The sequence below is a fragment of the Sardina pilchardus genome, chromosome 22 (genome assembly GCF_963854185.1).
Source record: "Sardina pilchardus chromosome 22, fSarPil1.1, whole genome shotgun sequence".
NCBI lineage: Eukaryota > Metazoa > Chordata > Actinopteri > Clupeiformes > Clupeidae > Sardina > Sardina pilchardus.
Genome location: NC_085015.1, coordinates 7,593,298 through 7,613,447, shown reverse-complemented (window position 1 = coordinate 7,613,447; position 20,150 = coordinate 7,593,298). Strand labels below are relative to the sequence as shown.

General features: G+C 43.0%; 3 protein-coding genes across 3 annotated transcripts; 2 read left to right on the top strand and 1 right to left on the bottom strand.

Annotated features, from left to right (window-relative positions):
• Positions 1-532: 532 nt before the first annotated feature.
• aarsd1 (alanyl-tRNA synthetase domain containing 1) lies at positions 533-7,356 on the top strand. Its single transcript, XM_062525942.1, has 12 exons — positions 533-653; positions 1,013-1,141; positions 1,577-1,736; positions 2,067-2,124; positions 2,592-2,748; positions 3,424-3,540; positions 3,879-4,009; positions 4,429-4,495; positions 5,219-5,310; positions 5,411-5,465; positions 5,775-5,869; positions 6,759-7,356. Exons 1-12 carry the CDS (start codon positions 615-617, stop codon positions 6,898-6,900), a joined length of 1,242 nt encoding a protein of 413 aa, XP_062381926.1. The 5' UTR covers positions 533-614; the 3' UTR covers positions 6,901-7,356.
• A 369-nt stretch (positions 7,357-7,725) lies between these two features.
• On the bottom strand, positions 7,726-11,160 carry g6pc1a.2 (glucose-6-phosphatase catalytic subunit 1a, tandem duplicate 2). The gene is made up of 5 exons (XM_062526290.1): positions 10,811-11,160; positions 10,216-10,322; positions 9,649-9,760; positions 9,115-9,230; positions 7,726-8,736 (listed from the first exon to the last, which is right to left on the bottom strand). Exons 1-5 carry the CDS (start codon positions 11,041-11,043, stop codon positions 8,237-8,239), a joined length of 1,068 nt encoding a protein of 355 aa, XP_062382274.1. The 5' UTR covers positions 11,044-11,160; the 3' UTR covers positions 7,726-8,236.
• A 2,161-nt stretch (positions 11,161-13,321) lies between these two features.
• Positions 13,322-17,544, top strand: g6pc1a.1 (glucose-6-phosphatase catalytic subunit 1a, tandem duplicate 1). The gene is made up of 5 exons (XM_062526941.1): positions 13,322-13,770; positions 14,019-14,128; positions 14,706-14,811; positions 15,579-15,694; positions 17,039-17,544. The coding sequence occupies exons 1-5, from the start codon at positions 13,553-13,555 to the stop codon at positions 17,542-17,544; spliced, it is 1,056 nt and encodes a 351-aa protein (XP_062382925.1). The 5' UTR covers positions 13,322-13,552.
• The last annotated feature ends 2,606 nt before the right edge of the window (positions 17,545-20,150 follow it).

The window sequence follows — 20,150 nt, the reverse complement described above, 5'->3', positions numbered from 1 at the left end:
TGTGTCTTACTGCTTCTCAATTTGTCATTTGATCTTAATGCCTTAATTAAAAAAAATGAGTAAAAATCAAACCGCTAAGGACACCAATTTTCTTTGTGATTGAAGAATGTATCGTAAATAAATAAATGTTCTTCCTTAAATGCTAGGGGGCATACGTATTTGACCCCTAGCGCTGCTACATTAAATTGAATTCCCATAGGAGCAGGAGGATTTTATATATGTTTTTATTTGTAAAGGCCAGCTATTTCATGGATCCAGGATATTATGCATCCTGACAAAGTTCCCACATCATCACATCACATACCCTTCTCCATAAGGAGATTTGCATGGTGTTTTTTCCAGTTGGCCTATTAGCCTGTTTGATGCTCATTCAGCTCAAGGCAAATCAAACAGGCTAGGCCAACTGGCTCTGGTATCAGAGCCCATTCTCTGATACAGCAGAGACTTTGGATACAGTCTTTGATCATAAATAGTGACCAATCCATGCCTTACCAGTAGATGGCGGTAATATACCGAAGTGTACCACCGAAGAAATAGGTCCGAGTTTGGGACGGTTGCCACTTCAAGTTCTTGGGTTCATTGATCAGTTACTTTGTCTTTTCAAAGACACCGATATGGCTTTTCAGTGTCAGAGGGACTGTTACATGCAGGAGGTAAGTGTACAACTATTTTAATTTAGAACAGAGGTTAAATTCAGTTTGGCATTCTGCAGCCAAGACTCCATGTATGCTAGCGTCGTTGTTGCTAACAGAAGGCTATGCAGAGTCGAATCTTACTTTCACTTTCTTGTGTTAAGAAAACTTTCTTGTCAAATGCACTGAATATTTCGGATTCTATCATTTATGTGATCATCGAGTTCTTCATGGCGCGAGCGGCAACTTAAAAGAAGTAGACGGTAGTAGGCTTAATGACAGCTGGAATAGCACCATTTGGGCAGCTGAGACATGCATTGAGAAACGACACATGTCAAATATGATTATGTGACTGCCATTTCGTTCATCCTCTCTTCCAGTACTCTACTTCTGTGGTGTCCTGTGCGGAAGCAGAGCTGCAGCTCGAGAACAATGGAAAGAAAGAGAAAGTAAAGGGCTATAATATCAAGCTGAAAGACACCATTCTCTTTCCCGAAGGAGGGGGTCAGGTAAAGAAGCTACATTAATATCAACAACAACAATAACAACAGCACATCGGAAGGGATCGGACAGGGATTTCAGAAAAAGATTAATCACAGTTAATCGTCCTTTGCACAACCAACTGTAGTCACTATCCCTCAACCTGCCAACTTCATTCATGCTTCATGCTTCATTGTTAATTTTGGAGGTTCAACCTTTTCTACTTTGAACCTACAGTATAGCCTACATATTGCTTGAGAGACTGAGAAATACAACGTTATAGTTGTTCTTGTCATTATTATTATTATTATTTTATTATTATTAGTAGTAGTTGTAGTAACGTTATTATATCATCATTAGCTGTAATAGTAATATAATTATTATCTACATTATAATTACTAGTGGCTGGTGTAGTCATAATAATGATAATAACAATAATGATGATAATAATATCTTTCCTGTAGCCTGATGACCGGGGGACCATCGGGGGTGTGTCTGTGCTGCGTGTCCTCAGACAGGGCCCTGATGCGGTCCACTTCGTGGGCTCCGCCCTGCAGGAGGGCCAGGAGGTGCAGCTGAAGGTGGACTGGGAGCGGAGGTTTGACCACATGCAGCAGCACTCAGGTGACTGACTAAAATGGAAATGTCAAGCAGGTTTCCAAGGTTGGCCAAGTGTACTTGGGTAGACAAGGAATTTGGTCTCTGCATTTATCCCATCTGTTAGTTAGTGAACGCACACAGTGAACACACAGTGAGGTGAAGCACACACTCGAGGACTACCAGTTATGATTCCAGGTAGGTGTTTTCGTGGCCAACCTGGGAAAGGTGACCCAGAGAAAGTTGTAAACCTGATAATAGAACGGCCTTTACAACACAGTAAAGCTCAGAAATGCTCTGCAAGTGTGCTAAAGGCTGGAGCCAAAAGTTCATAATCTTTTTCTTTATTCTTCTCAGGACAACATCTTGTCACAGCGGTGGCAGAATCCATGTTTGGATATAAAACCACATCATGGTGAGCCTCTCAACCAAAAACATGCAATTATGTTTATGTTACGATATCTATTAGCAGATGCTTTCTTCTAAAGCGACTTGAAATGACATCAATAAGCACTAAATTAACATTAAAATGAACGTTACAGTAGTCATCATGTGGCCTAAATACATGATGAAAACAAATACTGTAGTTAAACAAATATCTTTGCAATGCAATGATCAAGAGTTTTTAAAAATGGCAACGAATATTGCAACAATTTCAAAAACTAGCGTTTCTGATATGACAGTGCCCTCAGTTTAGAAAACCAAAGTTCTTGATCACTGCAAAGCCTTCAGAAATAAGGGTTCCTCAGGGTTCCTAAGGGTTCCTAAGGGTTTCCATTATAAAATCTCTAGTGACTAGCAGCCATGATGATTGCAATGATACTAAGAGCCTTGATGATTGCAATGACATTAAGGAGCCTGTTTCGGTTGTGTGTGTGTCAGGGAACTGGGGAGACAGCGCAGCGTTATAGAGCTGGACACTCCGTCGGTGAAACCAGGAGAAATGGAGGCTCTGGAGGCCGCTGTCAACCAGAAGATCCGAGACCGCGTCCCCGTCACCGTGCAGCTGCTCGCCATAGACGACCCCGCCGTGGAAAAGGTGGGCGCTGCTGGATTTCATCACCCTGTGGTGTTGTGGGCATAATTCAATGAAACGCCTATGTTAATGCAAATGTAAGTTAGGTTTCTAGGCCAAGTATACTTGCGTATTCAAGGAATTTGGTCTCTGCATTTATCCCAAGATTGATCCCATCTGTGAATTAGTGACCACACAGATCACACAGTGAGGTGAAGCACACTAACTCAGAGCAGTGAGTTGCCAGCTACAGTGGCGCTCAGGGAGCAGTGAGGGGTTAGGTGCCTTGCTCTAGTCTAGGGCACTTCAGCTGTGGATGTGAGCGTGGGAGAACAGTGCTCAACCAATTCCCCACCTACATTTTTACAAGCTGGAAGCCCTAACCAGTAGGCCACGGCTGCCCTATGAAGGAAGGTGCCTGCTTGATAAGGCCAGTGAAATGCTCTTGACAGCTGCTCTGTTGGTGATGTTTTTGTTAGTGATTTGTGCAAATTCATGTGGCATATACAGTATGAGTAGAAGTTATTTTTTTTAGTGCTGATCATAGCTCAGATAATTGAAGTAGTTGGTGGAGATGTTTGTTGCTTCATTCTTGTCTGAATCGTTAAAACTCTGTGTGAAGTTAATAGTTTTGTAGTTTAATTTCATAAGGCCTTGTGTTTATGGTTATGGTTACTATAAATGAACCTTTATATACAGGTGAGGAGTCGCGGTCTCCCAGTCGACGCTGCTGGACCAATCAGGATCATCGACATTGAGGGTGTGGATGCGAACATGTGCTGTGGAACCCACGTGTCCAACCTCAGTGACCTACAGGTCAGCGCACTGGTCACTCCGCACCGAAACAGGCACAGTCATATAAATAATAAATAAATAATATGTTTCTTTTATATAGCGCTTTTCTGAAACCCAAGGTTGCTTTACATAGGAAACTATTATAATGTAATATAGAATTGTAATCTAAAATATAAATAGACACATTTTACAGATTTTTCCTCACAGGAATCCATAAATGTGACCTGTGAGGCGCTTAGTCACCCTTACAGTTGTCTGTCACTGCTGCTGTTATCTGATCTTACTCAAGCTGTACTGTATATCAGTGTTGTAGAGATGATTGTGGAACTGAGTTTGTTTTGGTTGCATGGTTGTTGTAGATGATTAAGATTCTGGGAACAGACAAAGGGAAGAAGAACAAGACCAACTTAATTTTCTTGGCTGGGAATCGGGTCCTGAAGTATGCAGACAGATGCTACAGTACAGAGAAATCACTGATTGGCCTTTTAAAGTGAGTAGCATTGGTACTGTAGGCCATCATAATCTGCACATCTCTCTCTCTCTCTCTCTCTCTCTCTCTCTAATAATAATAATAATAATGATAATAACTTTTATTTACATTGCGTTTTACATCAAATAGATGATCTCAAAGTGCTACAATGCATACACACACACACACACACACACACACACACACACACACACACACACAACTCACACACTCTCTCTCTCTCTCTGTCTCTCTCTTTCTGTTTCTCTGTCTTTCTGTGCCTTGCTCTTACATGTGTGTCAAAGAATGTAGTGGTGTGTCCATTTTGAGAGTGGACCTCGATTTACTCATCTGTAGATGATGATGTGATAGGTCAAGGTCAGTCAGGCTCCACACATATCCGCTCAGTGAGATAATTCTTCTCTTGCTTGCTGCCGCAGGACAGGGCCTGAGGACCATGTGGAAGCAGTGGACAAAGTCCAGAAGACGGTGAAACGCCTGCAGAAGGTAAGCTTAGCGGACCAGTTAGTCTATGGCTTCCTTTTAGCTATAGGTTAGCTATAGGCTAACTAGTCCAACCCACTTCCAGTGATTATGCTAAGCTAGGCTAATTGCTCTAACCAATTTCTAATGAATTATGCTAAGCTAGGCTAACTGGTCTAAGCCATTTACAATGAATTATGTTAAACTAGGCTAATTGGTCTAATCCATCTCCAGTGATTATGCTAAGCTAACAGAGAAGAGAGGGGTATGTACCTAGCTGTGGAGTAGATGGCAAATAAGATAATAAGATAAAGATTTCCCAAAAAGTTGGTGTGTTCCTTGAATGACCATTTAAATGTCTGCAATATGTTTGTATTTACAAACAACACTGCAAAAACTGCTTATCTAATAAAATCTAACCAAGTGTTATTAATCTACTATCAATATCAAACAATCTAGTTGCCATTGTTTTCAGTATAAAGAGACATACCTAGTGCTTTGTCATGAAAACATTTGACTTACATTAAGATGAGTTTAACTTATTTTAAAACACCTCATCCTCAAAATCAGCATATTTGTCCTTTAAGGAAGCAAAGTTGCGCTGTGCGCCAGTGCGCTGAGGAAATTTGTCTTGTTAAGACTCCTTAACCTGACGTTAATAAAAGATTAGTAACACTTGGTTAGATTTCACAATTTATTAGAGTGTCCCTGTGCTCAGCTGTTCCATTGTGTTTCTACTGTATATAGAGCAACCTCACGCTGCTTAGAGAAATGGCGGTACTCATTGCGCAAAATTTCAAGAACAGTCCAGAAAAAGGCAACTTCTTCACTTTACACAAGTAGGTGACAATTTTGTTTTGTGTGAAAATAATGTATTTTAGATGGAAACAATTTCTCCATCTTTCAATATTCTAATGTGATCAATTCTGCTTTCTTCAGTAAAGATGGAGACAATGAGTTCATGAACACCATTGCCAATGAAATTGGCTTTGAGGTAAGAAATACATTATTTAAATGAAGACATGTACAGCTTGATGCAGCATACACAGTATATTTAAACACTTTTTCCAAAAAAGATTAAGACAAAGTTTGAAACTGTCAACGAGAGGCATTGGGGGTATTCACAAAAGCAGTTAATGAGCCAGTCATACAACAGTACTGTATAGACATACATAGACACCCAAATTAAAGGCCTCTTTGCATCAAGCTTGCAAAGAATCTAGGGTCTTCTGAGAGTCTGTCGATCTCCAGTTTGGATTTGGAAATGCAGACTTCCTTATGTCTCTGATTCTGTCCGTCTTAGCACACCACCGTCTTCCTGACAGTGGGGGAGGAGAAAGGTGCCGGAATGTTCCTTTTAGCCGGCCCCACCGCTACCATCGACACCTTGGGGAAACGGTAAGAAGCCTAGCAGCGCCACTGTGCTGTATGTTATTGGACCACTGAGAATGTCACTAAATGCCACTAAAGTGGTATACCAAAAAGTGTCACTTGGTGGCGCAGTTTTACCAGAAGTTAAATTTTTTAATCTTTTGTGAGCCTTTATAGTCTCTCAGACTGGCTGAGGCTCTGTCCTTCATTTCTGTGTTTAATAAAAAAAAACATTCTCAGTGTTTGGCAATGCAATATCTAGAGTCTTATAGGTGATCTTTAGTGACCTGTTTTTCAATGTTATCTAACCGTCTGTTCTTTGTCTGTGCACGCCTAGAAAGCAGTCCGTGGGAAACATAGGGGACAGACTGTGATTTCGAGTGTTTAGTTTTTTTAGATCAGTAGAAATGTTGATCTTCAAAGCTCGTTGACACTATAGATTCTCAAGGCAGGCCAAGACCAAAGCCAGATGACCATGTCTCAATAGAGGCATTAACACTGTTGGGACTGTTGCACTACAGCACCTGGGGACTATTGAGTACCTATCCACAGTTCTTATAAGTGTGTGTGTGTGTGTGTGTGTGTGTGTGTGTGTGTGGGCATGCATGTGTGTGTGTGTGTGTGTGTGTGTGTGGGCATGCATGTGTGCTTGTGTGTGTGTGTGTGTGTGTGTGTGGGCATGCATGTGTGTGTGTGTGTGTGTGTGTGTGTGTGTGTGTGTGGGCATGCATGTGTGCTTGTGTGTGTGTGTGTGTGTGTGTGTGTGGGTGTACATATGCGTGCGTGTGTGCGTGTGTGTGCTTGTGTGTGTGTGTGTGTGTGTCTCTGTATGTACATGCGTGTGTGTGTGTGTGTGTGTGTGTGCTTGTGTGTGTGTGTGTGTGTGTGTGTGTGTGTGTGTGTGTGTCCCGTGCAGAGTGCTGGAGCTCCTCCAGGGGAAGGGGGCCGGGAAGAACGGGCGGCTGCAGGGGAAGGCCGGGACCCTGGCCAAGAGGGCCGACGTGGAGACCCTGCTGCGGGAGCACTGCAGCCAGGGGAAGACCACCGGGGAGGAGTAGAGGAGGAGGGGAGCACGGAGCATCGGTGGTGGAGGAGAAGAAAAGAGGGATGAGAAGAAGAAGTAGAAAAGAGAGAGGAGTTGCGGAGGAGGGGTGAATTTAAAAAATAAAAAAAAAACGACATGGAGGAGAGAGGAGGACGAGCAGCTGGGTTTAACAGCTGTTTCTCTTGCGATCACTCCGACAGACAGATGGATGCAGACAGGTGACCGTGGGAACCACAATTATCCTCAGGAAAAAATTAAACAAAAGCAAAACTTGTCTTCATGACTGAAGGCACACACATTTTTTTAGATCGAAGTGCACAATGTTGATCATCTGTCCAATGTGTGTGTATGACTGAACGTGTCTGAACATATTAGGAATCTGCTAAAACTGTATTTTTTATGTAACAATATGTACCTCATGATGTGTTAAATTGTATATAGCAGATATTAAAACCTGCCTGAGTATGAATTATCACTGTTTTGTGGATTTTCTTCATATAAATACATATAGTCAGGAAAGTGCAGTTGTGCAGGGACCTCGAGAGATCAAGAGAGCCAGAACTGTTCTTCATATTCCAGGTTAGTTCTCTCTACCCATTAGTCTTATGTGTGTGTAACGGATGCCAGCTAGTTAGCTGTGCGTGTCGAACGTTAGTAAACCTCACTCCCCGACGCCTCAAGAGCGCTGCTGGCAAGAAAGCTATAGCCTGGGCTTTTAGTTGGATTGTTAGCGCGCTCGGCTCTTGATCCGTGGTGCTGCTGTTTCGTGGGTTCGAGTCCGGGCGTGTGCATACATGTGTATGTGTTTGTGTGTGAGAGAGGGACAGAGGAAACTTAGTATTTTAAAATATTTTATTACAAATAACCTAAAATAATTTCAAAAATATAATTTACAGAGAGAACAGTTACCAAAAATATGAAAATTCACAAAACAAATTCCCCACCCTCTGAGAAACAGTCATTTGTGCTTTTTCGTTAACCTTTGATATTAATCTCTTACACTAAAAATGTTGGGCTTAGATGCCAAACCCATCATTGCACAACAAAAAACAAAACAAACACATGTAATCTAATTATGTGAAATCAACTGCAGGACTTAAAATAGTCCTTTAATAGCCTATGATGGCTTCAACAGTACTTCTCTAGCAAGTGCTATCTAAACTCCTTCAGCCATTACCCTTAACAGACACTGTATATTCAAGACAAAAAGTTCTTAATAAATATGTGTTTTTTGTTTCCCTTTCCGGCTTCGTTCTGGATACGGAATTTTATGGAATGTGAAGCACCAGTGAACACTGTCTTGACAATGAGTTCCAGAACCCCGCCCTGTTGCTACGGTCACTCGCTCCTTAGAGGTGCTTCTTGTTCATGTTCGTCAGACTCGAGACGCAGTAAGGGATGATGCTGACGGTTGCCAGGGGGACGGTGGCGCTCTTGCAGAAGGAGAGCAGGTAGAAGAGGGCGGCGGTGTGGGTGGGAGGCTTGATGGAGTCAAACAGGTGCAGCAGGAGCAGGGATGCAATGACGCATCCGGCCCTGTAGGTGGTGCCACTGCTCTTCTTGGTCTCGGTGCGCAGAGGCGAGTGCAGGCCCAGGCCCAGGCCGAACAGCGTGCCCATGTTGCGCAGGAGGCTGGCGAAGGGCGTGCTGTCCATGTGCACCCAGGCCGGGTTGATGCAGTGGGTCTGGGCCTTCTCCAGGGTCCACAGCAGATCCACGCCCACGGCCTTCAGCAGCACGTAGAAGCCCACGGCGAAGGAGGTGAGGAAGAGCGTGACGCCGAAGTACTTCTTCATGCTGGCGCTGTAGATCCACTGCACTCGGTTGAAGGCCTCGGCCACAGCCATGCCTGCAAAGAGACAGCAGAAGGTCAGTTCTGTCGTTTGAGAATGTCACCGAGAATTCCCCTAACTGAATTGACCTGATTCTTCAACATATAGAAGGGACTGCTGTGATGTAGTTAGGTGTTACTTTATGGGTAAACATTTAATGCTGTTGATATGGCAAGTTTAAAGAACAGTAGTTGAATATTGAATATACTGTTAATTTAATATGTAACCAGATCAGTAGAACTATCAAGATTAAGAGAACTACAAGGAACAATCTAGAACTAGGCCTACAGCTTCTCCTTTAAAGAACAACCAACAGCACCCTCGGTACTATGGATACTAGTGAGTTCTAATGAACAACCATTCATATTCTACACACGCATTCTGCAGCGCCTCACCTGTGAAAACTCCAGCGAAGACTTGGTGAGGGAAGTGAGCAGCAATGAAGACCCTGGACAGACACACGCACACCTGGACGGCCCAGAAGAAGGTCCAGAGAGCGCCACGCAGATACCTGCAGATCACAGGAGCAGTGAGTAACAGGGAACTGTTTATGGAGGTGACTAAAACACATATTGGTTGATTTGAAAGGCACGGGCTGCCCTTTGCAGTTTGCACCTGTTTTTCTCGCTTGATTTAAAAGATGTGGGGTTTCTGTATGTGGACAATCCTATTTACATCCATTTTTTCTTTTCATCTAACCTCATCTGATCAATCTTCTGTAGTTAGGTATGTCGACTGCATAACTTGAACACGCACATTATAACGGTTTAGATCTCTATGGATCCATATCAAGCTAATGAAATGTATATCTTAATTAGGACACTTTCAGTGTGAACTTCTGTGGGATCAGTTATCCTGAGAAGCTAAAGATCTACTATAGACGACTTACATGCCCTTGAGAAGCTAAAAGTCTACTCTAGATGACTTACATGCCCTTGGTGGACGACCTCTTCTTCTTCTTGCTGAGAGCGATGGTGAGGAGGGCGGTTACCATGGCGTAGTAGACCCCCGCTGCTCCCATGGCATGACCTGATGGACTTCCTGTAAGAACACATCCATGGTGAGTATCAACAACACAAACACCAGACAACACTCTCAAGCTGAATGTCTTGCATGATTTAAAAGTAATGGTTGGCACCGTAACAGTCAAGATGAAGAAAAGCATACTGTCGAAATAACTATTGTTCTGTGGAGAATGCCAGGGATATTTTAAAATGAAAGTAACTTTCTTTTGAATGTGGAAAAAGGAAATAAATTAGTAGATAGATAAATAATAATAATAAAAAAAAATGAATGAATGAAATGAATGAAAACGGTCAAAACGGTCAGCGTGTAGAGAGCCTTTCACAGGAGAGGGGCATGAGATTGGAACATGACCTTGTTTTGTTTTAGAGAGAGACAGACAGAGATAGAGAGAAAGAGATAAGAACAGAGAGAGAGAGAGAGAGGCAGGGAGAGAGAATGAGAGAGAGAGAGAGAGAGATTTCTGCACACACCTGGGCCGGTCTCACATGTCATGGGGTATTGCTCGATGTGCGGTTTTGAGTCTCCAAAGTAGCTGGTTTCGTGGACCCACCAGTATGGCCTCTCTCCAAACAGAATCCTACAGGGACACCGAGTAAGACAAACACGTCAGGACCAAATGCGCCGCTTTTGATAAGGACAAATAAAATCCTACTGGGACACCGAGAAACACAAACACGTCACGACCAAACAAGCCACTATTGATAAGGACAAAATGACACATGCAGTACAGTGGCACAGAGCCACAAGGCCTTCAGATAAATGTGTTTAATAGAGTAAGGCTTTCAGATGAACGCAGAGGCCAAATGCATGCTATTAATATCTACATATCTTGGATAATTGATTCTTCACAATAGCATGCAACAAATTACATAGACAAATATTAATCAATGAATAATCATTACTGTTATTAAAATGGTGTGAAATTATTCAAAAATAGATCATAATAAAAATGTGAAATAAAAATGCAAATAAAAATGCATTAAAATGTGTTAAAAAAATATATTTTCTTAAGCAAATAGCTGCTCCTCTGTCTATCTCCACATGTTGATAGTGAATCGCCCTCACCATTTGAAGACCAAGTTGAGCCAGTCTCCGATGACGGCCACCCAGATGAGCTTGATGCCGACCGACTCCTTCAGGTGGAACCAGAGTGGGAAGAAGACGAAGAACGTGTTCCGCAGGTCCGCGGCCCAGGACACCCAGAGGAACCACCCCTGCGCCTCCTTGTAGTTGGTCTGCAGGTACTCAGTGGTGAGCACCCCGTAACCCTGCATGTGGTCCATGAGCGCCGTCGTCATAGTGATTGGGGGTTCTCTAGGGACTCTCGGGGGAAGAAGAAGAAGAAGAAGAAGAAGAAATGTTTCCTGTGGCTGCGTGTGAAGGGGAGGATGGAGCACTGCTGTCCCCAGGCCCAGCCATCGCTTGTTTTTATAGCCAAGGACCCACCACCTGAACGCATGCTGCCTCCGCTCTTTGGACTCTGCACATGCAATAAAAAAAAAAAAAAACACGCACTGAGACTAGTCGTGTGTGTGTGCGTGTGTGTGTTTGAGGTGGGGTGGGGGTGGGTGTTGAGGGGATGTCAGTTCTCACCAGGAAAAAAAGGACCACACAAACAAGAACACGGGGGAACTGATATAGAAGGGGCGGCGTTAATCTGTCACTCTGTTAACTTCACGTTGACCACAGGATGAGATCTCTGCACTCTTGCAGTAAACTTGACCCATTTTTATTGAAGAATCCTAGCCAGAATCCAAGCCAGAATAAATTGATTAATTTCTTCACTTATTTTAAATGCAATTTGAACGGAATCCCACAGTCATGCCTTTGGCTGTAAACCAAAGGAATGTGCTTAAGGAGATGAGAGAACAAGCTGTCAGGACTACGTAATTTAATAGATTAACAGTTGATCCCATTTATAGCCTAGTGTTAATCCATAACTAGCACAAACAATTACTCCAGGTAATAGACTGTGCCTAGTGTCTACTATGAGGCAATCGAAGGCTATTCATAGGACAGGGGACCAGGGTTGATAGAATAACAGCTTTGTCCACCTCATGGAGTAATTATGCAGGTGATTTGAGAATTTGAAGTTGAGTAATTTGAGTAATTCAGTTATTATTTATCCCCATTATTTATCCCCGAGGGACAGTTCTCATGTCTTTTGCATCCTCCTCTTACTTACTGTATCATCTTATCTTACTTACTTATCATTTTTGTACATGAAATTAGTTTAATCTATGTTTTCATCTTAACATATTTAACGGATAAGGAAACATACAATAATTGTGTGTGTTCACAGAAAAGATTCTGATGTCCGAATTAATTGTATTTATTCATGAGTCACACTCAGTTTGGCCTGTAAGTCTAAATCAGGTAGCAATAGGCTATCTACAGTAGGCCGGTTCCACATTCTTTCGTTACATAATTCCTTGTCTGAAATTATTTGACTTTAGTGCATGCACTGCATGTCCATACTGTACAGTAGTTTGTTACGTAATTGAATCAATCATTAAGTGTTCTGTGCCTTATTCAGGAGACGCTGAAGATAAACACCCATAAAGCCAAGACGGTCGAGGGTCTGTCAAGACTGCTTGGCATATGCACAATTCACCACTTTCACATGGGAGTCCTATCCAGCATGTGAATGCATATATTGCACACGTGCTAGACATTGTCCGGTAGACCTGATGCTTCATCTTGCATTCTCTGAAAAATAGGACTGATTGTTCTGTCCTTTTCAATACTTATGGACTGTCTAATCTGAACAACTCAAAAAACAATGGCTTTACTCATTTCAGCGGGTTCAGAATATTTCAAAGAGTCAGAGACATAGTATCAGCTTGTTGCAAATACAGTACTTTGAAATATATTGAATATACACTTTACATGCTTAGGACAATTAACAAAATATGTTAAATATGGTTTTATTTATTTATATGTATGAGCTTTCAAGCTCATTTTGGATGATATGGTAAATTGTAATAGGGAGAATAGTGTCTATTTTATTATTTGAGAAAAAAAAAATAATTGAGAAAAAAATGTCAGTTTTTGCTTTTGTTAATGGAAGCTTTGTTTATGGAGAGAATAAAATGTGCTATACAAATAAACTTGCAGCGCCTATGCATATTTGCTGTAATCTACCTTTTTTTGGGTCACGTTTTAATGAATTGGTCACTTTTTAAGTGGTATGTTCCAAGGTACAGGGCTGTCTGATGGACTCTCATGGAATACTGCACATTAAAAAATGACATCATAGGGTGTCCCCAGTATGTTGAAAAGTGACACAATGAGTGAAAGACCAATTCTGATTTTGTGTTACTTTAATCGCTTCTGCAACACCGACATTTCCAAGTTCTAATTTAGGAGAGTACTTTGTTTAATTTATTCCACGTGCAACAGATACATGTTTTGAAGTGTAAACATTTCCACCTGTGCACTGAGAGCATGAATAAACATGGGCCCATGGGTTGAGAAGAGCAACCTTTGACCTCTCTCTCCTCAAACTGACGTCATGATCTAATGGGGGGTCAGCCGGTCTCCACACCACCTCCCGACTTTATCAGTTCTGGCCTCACGGCTGGGGTGAGAGGTCAATACGGGGTATACCTGAATGATCTGGTAGCCGTGCAAACAGAATCGACCAGACACAAAGTCCTGAAGCTGGAGGTATGAGACTGTAAGTACTACTACTGGTTGACAACCAGAGCTCCATCCTCACCGGGTCTCTGGAGCAGCCGAAGCCCGGATAAAGGCCACCTTTTCTGGGGTGATTCTGCCAGTACCACCCCCTGGGGGCCTCTTGCCATGGATCTTCTTCACAGCTGGGGGGTGAGCCTTGCGGTTCACCTCCAAACGGACTATAAGTCGTACGAGGGCTGGTTCCAGTTTGCGTCCACGGTGGCTGACCTGCACACAGCCTACTTTGTTTTGTTCCCCGTCTGGTTCCACCTGAGCAGGAACGTTGGCATCAAGCTCATCTGGGTGGCTGTCATTGGGGACTGGATCAACCTCGTCCTCAAGTGGTAAGTAGAGGAGTTGAGGAGTATGTCTGATAGAAAAGCAATATGTGATGTTATACTGTGTGACACCTCACATTCAAACGACAAGAATTAACAAAACTACACAATAGTTCTCTTAACATGATTGTGTAAATGTATACAAGTTGTTTGCAAGAGCATGTATTAGTATTAAGTATTTTTTAAACACATACAATTAAAAATATATATATATTTTTAAGTGACTGTTCTACTCATTGTTCTTTCACCCCCAGGGTTCTCTTTGGTGAAAGGCCCTACTGGTGGGTCCATGACACCAAGTTCTACGGTGCGGACGCGAGACCATCCTTGGAGCAGTTCCCCATCACATGTGAAACAGGCCCAGGTATCTATCAAGTACAGTTCCTCTAGCGTAAGAAGCTACCGCAGATATCCACTGCTCAATGAGAAGAACCTTTGATCAAACTCCTACTCCTTGATCACGCTCCCCGAGTCTGGCAGAGCTAATCTCTATCTTGATACGGTTCAACTTCCCATCTGCAATATCACAATGAGCTGGTCACGATTGCTACAATATGTCATTTGTATCTTTTAGGGACTGCCCAGAGTACCTACCTTTAATTCATGACCCAAATCAGGGACTGATAAAAGTAACTATTGTCTGGACAAAAACCTTTGCCCTTTGAGTCTGAGCTGAGATGGAAAGCTGATAAAAGAAATTGCTCCAGTTTTATTTGAAAACTAAAATATTACCGTCAAGATTGGGTAAACCTTTCAGTGCATTTTTTTTTATCTGTATCTTTGTTGTATTGAATTAGTTTTGAAGTTGGCTCTGTGTTTGTGTGCTTAGAAAACTCAAGTGGACCAAGTGTGAAAGTAGCCTAGCCATGCCTAGCAGCCATGGCAACCACATATTTGAGCATTCCAATTGATTCTTGCTTCGTATTGGCTGTCTCACACAGGAAGTCCTTCGGGTCACGCCATGGGGGCTGCAGGGGTGTGGTATGTGATGATAACAGCTGTTCTATCAATGGCTGCCAAGAAGAAAACACCCTTTCTGCTCCACAGGTGGGTCCGTAGACATGGCCACTAGCAACTGAGCTTCTTACAGAGATGGAGAGGTTACAGAGGTTCATAGGTTGAGCCAGTAGCCAATAGATGAACATACTGGTTTTGCAACTCACAGTGATTAGTTCAGGAAATACCTCTTGTTTGTCCACCAAGATTAATACTCCACAATTGTTATCTCTTAAAGGGGACAGTATGGCCTGTCAGATTAATTTAATATGCTATTAATTAATTAGTTAATTAAGTGTGTTACAGTTGTGTTATTGAACTATTTTTTACCCTCTTTCTGTCTTCCCAAGTCATGCCATGGTGTATTTGTTTATTCATTTTTACAACTGTATTATGTCAGTAATATAGGATTGTTTGATGATTCAGTTGTGTTCTAAATCTGCCATTCTGCATGGAACATGGACTTATCTCTGTTGTGTTTATGTTGTCTTTGTGTGAAGAGCTTTTAGCAGTCATGTGTGCTAGAAAATGAGCTATAAATAAATACTTACACTCTAAAAACTGCTGGGTCATTTCAGTAACCCAACTGCTGGTTTAATGGAACCCAGTGCTGGGTCGGTTAAGGGCTGGGTTGAAGTAACCCAATGTCGCTCCATATCTGACTCTGCGCTTGGGTTATTTTTGGGTTATTGACCCAATGTTGAGTCGGTCCATATCTGACTCTGCGCTTGGGTTATTTCCAACCCAACAGTTTTTAGAGTGTACGCTTCTCGAATGACTTTATTAATTTGGATACTTTATTATCTCTCGCTGTGAAGTCTTTTGCAGGCTGCCCTGCTGGTCCTGTTCGTCCTGATAGAGCTCATCGTGTGCATGTCCAGAGTGTACATGGCCGCCCACTTCCCTCATCAGGTCATCAGTGGAGTCATATCAGGTACGGAAGCTCTTCGGGGCCAAAAAGGGTTCTCCCCGCCCCGGCACCTGAGACCTGTTATGATGCTGGGCCAGAGAATGTCTAATACGGGGCTCTGGCTGGGCCTAGAGGTGGTTCAGAAGAAAGCCTTCCATTTTGAACGTTTTAGTTCAGCCCTTGGCCGCGTTTCCCAGATTCGTTAAGAAGCTCTTAAGTGCTAAGAACTTCTTAGGAGCATTCTTAGAACGTTCTTATAGCACTCCTAAGAAGTTCTTAGCACTTAAGAGCTTCTTAACGAAACTGGGAAACCCGGCCCTTATCAGTTTCAGATTCAACCATTATCTGGTGACTACATTGTGTTTAGTGTGGTCTTCAGCATTTGCATCAAGTTAAAATAGGGCCATAGGTACGGACATTGCTTACCGTCAAACAGAAATAATGGCCATGACAGTCTCTGCTAGCAACTCATGTTATGATAATGCCAACAAAGCTAGCTAGCTGTATGTTTACGAAATTAAAACCATTGGGAAGGCAAGAGCATTTTCCCTACTTTAATAAAAGCCAAAGTAGACCAGCTAGTTTTTGGAGGTATTTATATATTCTGATTAAATAACTCAATTTCTGGCATATTTTCTGACACTCTTCTAATATTAATGCTGAACACCTACAAGCCCTCTTATTTAGCACCTAAACCACTCCCACTATTCATGGATTGTTTGAGTATGATCAACTCAGCATCACACTAAAGCTTGATGTTGTGTTTAAAAACATTCACTCATTCGCGACATAATGAGTAACTTTGAAGTGCACTTCATTCACTAGTGAATAACTCTGAAGTACACGAAATGGTTGGATGTCCCAAAACACAGGGGCTGTGTCCCAAAACACAGGGGCTGTGTCCCAAACCACCACATACTTCCGTCGGGAGCCTATGTTCCCGGGGTCCTATGTTCCCCACTTTGTATGGGACTGGGGAATATAGGACCCTTTTTTTGGTACATTTCAAAAAGGGTTCTATGTTCCTCACTTTTCCCAAAAAGGTCCTATGTTCCTCAGTCGCAATACATACCGGGGAACATAGGACCCTTTTGGCGAAAACCGGGGAACGTAGGACCTGGGGAACATAGGGATGACCCCCCTTCCGGGAGTGCACTGCTAGTGCACTCAGTGCTTACTTCCATAGTGCCCACTTATCGATGGTTAGTATTGTCCCAATATCTGCCCTATATACTTAAACTAAGTATTTGAAGTGTGCAAGTACTCAGGTAGGCGGTTTGAGACACAACCAGATTGAGGTTCTACAGTTCTTACCTTTGCGCTAACCTTAGCGCTGCTCACCTGTTTTGCTGGTATTTCCTCTGACAGGTCTCATTGTTGCTGAGGTGTTCTCCAGGGTGCAGTGGATCTACAGCGCCAGCATGAAGAAGTACTTCGGCGTCATGCTCTTCCTCACCTCCTTCGCCGTGGGCTTCTACGTGCTGCTGAAGGCCGTGGGGGTGGATCTGCTGTGGACCCTGGAGAAGGCCCAGACCCACTGCATCAACCCGGCCTGGGTGCACATGGACAGCACACCCTTCGCCAGCCTGCTCCGCAACATGGGCACGCTGTTTGGCCTGGGCCTGGGCCTGCACTCGCCTCTGCGCACCGAGACCAAGAAGAGCAGCGGCGCCACCTACAGGGCTGGATGTATAATAGCATCGTTACTCTTATGTTGGCTGCTGGACAATTTCACCTTCTCGTCAAAGAATCAAGAGCTGTTCTATCTGCTGTCGTTTTGCAAGAGCGCTGCCACCATTTTAATTCCTACTACTTTAGTGCCCGCTGGCCTGACAAGGCTACTAAACAGCAAAGGAGATGAAAAGATGCTTTAATCACGATATATGAGGAGATAGGCTAGTTGGGTCTTGTGTCTGGAAATCTCATTCGAGTGAAAATTGTGAAATGGTTTAGAACACTGCAGAATCAGTAGTGTTTTTCACATTCATGGCAAGAAAATCTTGCCCATTTCAATTTAGAATAATCAGAATTAAGGGCTGTTCACACCAAGAACGATATCTGTAACGACGACAAAAAAGTCTCGTTCTAGCTAATATGAATGACGACGTCCGGAAATGTACTATAACGATAACGATATAAAGAATGATATCGTTGGGGATCACTTTCACTTTCACTTTTTGCGATTTTGAGATTGACAAAAAGCTGAGAGCCAATCAGAATGCATCAAATTGTTCATTCATCAACACGTCGCTCCGTGTGGACGCTGTTATCGTTATAGTTATCTTTATCGTTCCTGGTGTGAACGACCCTTTACATGGAACTGGTGTTCATATCAGGGGCCTTTGAATTTTACCTCAGATATACAGTAAGCTCATTCCCCTGCATGACCTTATAGCAGCTTAATTTCTACCGCTGACAGTATTATTGAGTTGAGCTGAAGTGATGTGCCATTAAAAAAAATATTAAGTGAAAAGGATGTTAAAGTGGCATCGACTTTTATGTAGTTCACCCTTTGTGTACAGTTTGTTACCTGTTGTGATAACTTGGCCTGTGTGTTGTTTGAAGGGAGCTGGAGTAGCCTATATGCCCTTGGACTCACACTTTAAGCCCTGTAAATATGCTGTCGTGCATGTGTGTGCTTGGTGGTGTGTGTTCCATGATCTACAGTATGTGATGAGTGGCAGTACATAGTACATGTACAGTACTTAATGCATATGATGTGTATAATGGGTATTTTGGGATGTGTGTGTGGAGTGTGTGTATGTACAGTATGTGTATGTATGCATGAGTGTGTGTGTGTGTGTGTGTGTGTGTGTGTGTGTGGATGTATTTTAATGATTCCCTGTGGAGGTGTATGTGTGATGTGGACTGCGTTTGTATTACTGTACTTCAGAGTGTTATAAAGCATGCATTGCTAATAAAATAAAACGCTTTCATTAGCTCAGCCTAAGTATTTGTAGCCTACAAGAGAGTCGTTTATAGGAACTACTTAGATATCCTTCCACTTCCGTTGTGTGCAGGGAAAGGACTTTGAGACAAAACACTTTTATGCACTTGTTTGTGTCGTTCCCGAGGTAGGTATCAGGGACCAGATGTGGCCATTAGTGTGTTTATGACCCATTTGTCATGTTTTGTTTTGCATCTCGAGACGGACACACCTCCCTCCGTTATCTTCTCGTTGACTCGCTGTTCCGAATGGAGGCTGTCCACCATGTGCGTGATACGTACATCAGGAGGGCAAAGGTCGCCTGTTAGCCAGCGAACCCTGAACCCTCTTCCTCTCTGTGGGCCGGTACAGTGAGAGGGCTGTGTCTTGTTCTACGGTTGCAGCGGTGGAAGAAAAGTCTGAAGTTTAAACATTGCCAGCTTGATCATTCATGTTAAGCGGTTTTAAGGCACAATAACGCCCCATTCACTTATTTTTCAGTGTGCGGATGTACAAAAGCACAGTAGCATAAACAAGGGGCGTATCGTATATCATTAATAAACACTGTTGAATCAGTTTTTGTGAAGGGGTTTTCTCCTGATTTTTGATATGCAAATGCAAATGTGTGTCATACTAAGTCATGTCATGTGTTGAATAGATTACTGTATAGAATAGATACATAGTTTTGCCATCAGGAATCTTTCTTAGTATTTTTATTTTAGAATATGATTAATATAATATAATAAGTGTGTCGAAGCAAAGAGACGAATTAAGCTCCCAGTCAAATAAGCTGCATTTCCCCCTTCTTTGTTGGCTCTCTAGCGTACTGGGGAAATTCTATTTTAAGAGCAGGATAGTCAATGAACTGCTGCCATAATAGCATTCCGTGCAATATGTCCTAAATATGGTGACAATTTGGATTCGGACAAGACACAACAAGCCACAAATGTTCATCTCATCTGTGCGTGCTCTGTTGTTCCTGTTTCCCCTTGTGCACGCATTTGTCATTTTTTCTGCAGGGTGGCCTGGTGTTTACTGAGTTCCTGAGTCTGGACACACGTTCTGATTAACCCTATGACGAGGTACAGAGGGGACAACAGCTACATATTAACTGGGGCCTTGTTGTCAACCCCTTTGCCCCCAGCTCCCACCCCCAGCCCCACCCCCAGCAAACCCCTTCCTTTTACCCCTTGTCCTTTAATTACCCCGGGGAAGAGGGGTGGGGGTATTTTTGGTACAGCCGCGGTTGGCCTGAGGGCAAAACGTTTTGTTCATGCCAATCACAGAGAAGGTAAAATGGCATTGAGGCCACAACCCACCCCTGACCACCCTGCCCCTCCCCCAACACCCTCCTCCCCCCTCATGACATCACTGGCCCAGGCAAACAAGCTTATCAATGTTTTTGCAACCCCCTGCCCCCCCCCCCCCCCCCCCCCCTCCCCCAACACCACCCCTGACGGTTATGTGTGCAATGCATGCAGTGACAAGGACAAAACTTATGTAAAAGAGCTAAACACATGACATGACAACAGAATCCCTCTCTCGTAGAACTTG

Coding starts and splice junctions, on each gene's coding strand:
- g6pc1a.1 (XM_062526941.1), top strand. CDS start 13,553: ATGGATCTTCTTCACAGCTGGGGGGTGAGCCTTGCGGTTCACCTCCAA. Junction 13,771..14,018: donor ATCAACCTCGTCCTCAAGTG/GTAAGTAGAGGA, acceptor TTTCACCCCCAG/GGTTCTCTTTGGTGAAAGGC. Junction 14,129..14,705: donor CACATGTGAAACAGGCCCAG/GTATCTATCAAG, acceptor TGTCTCACACAG/GAAGTCCTTCGGGTCACGCC.
- aarsd1 (XM_062525942.1), top strand. CDS start 615: ATGGCTTTTCAGTGTCAGAGGGACTGTTACATGCAGGAG. Junction 4,496..5,218: donor CGGTGAAACGCCTGCAGAAG/GTAAGCTTAGCG, acceptor TACTGTATATAG/AGCAACCTCACGCTGCTTAG. Junction 5,466..5,774: donor CCAATGAAATTGGCTTTGAG/GTAAGAAATACA, acceptor TGTCCGTCTTAG/CACACCACCGTCTTCCTGAC.
- g6pc1a.2 (XM_062526290.1), bottom strand. CDS start 11,043: ATGACGACGGCGCTCATGGACCACATGCAGGGTTACGGGGTGCTCACC. Junction 10,323..10,810: donor CTCAACTTGGTCTTCAAATG/GTGAGGGCGATT, acceptor GTGTCCCTGTAG/GATTCTGTTTGGAGAGAGGC. Junction 9,231..9,648: donor AGGTCGTCCACCAAGGGCAT/GTAAGTCATCTA, acceptor TGTGATCTGCAG/GTATCTGCGTGGCGCTCTCT.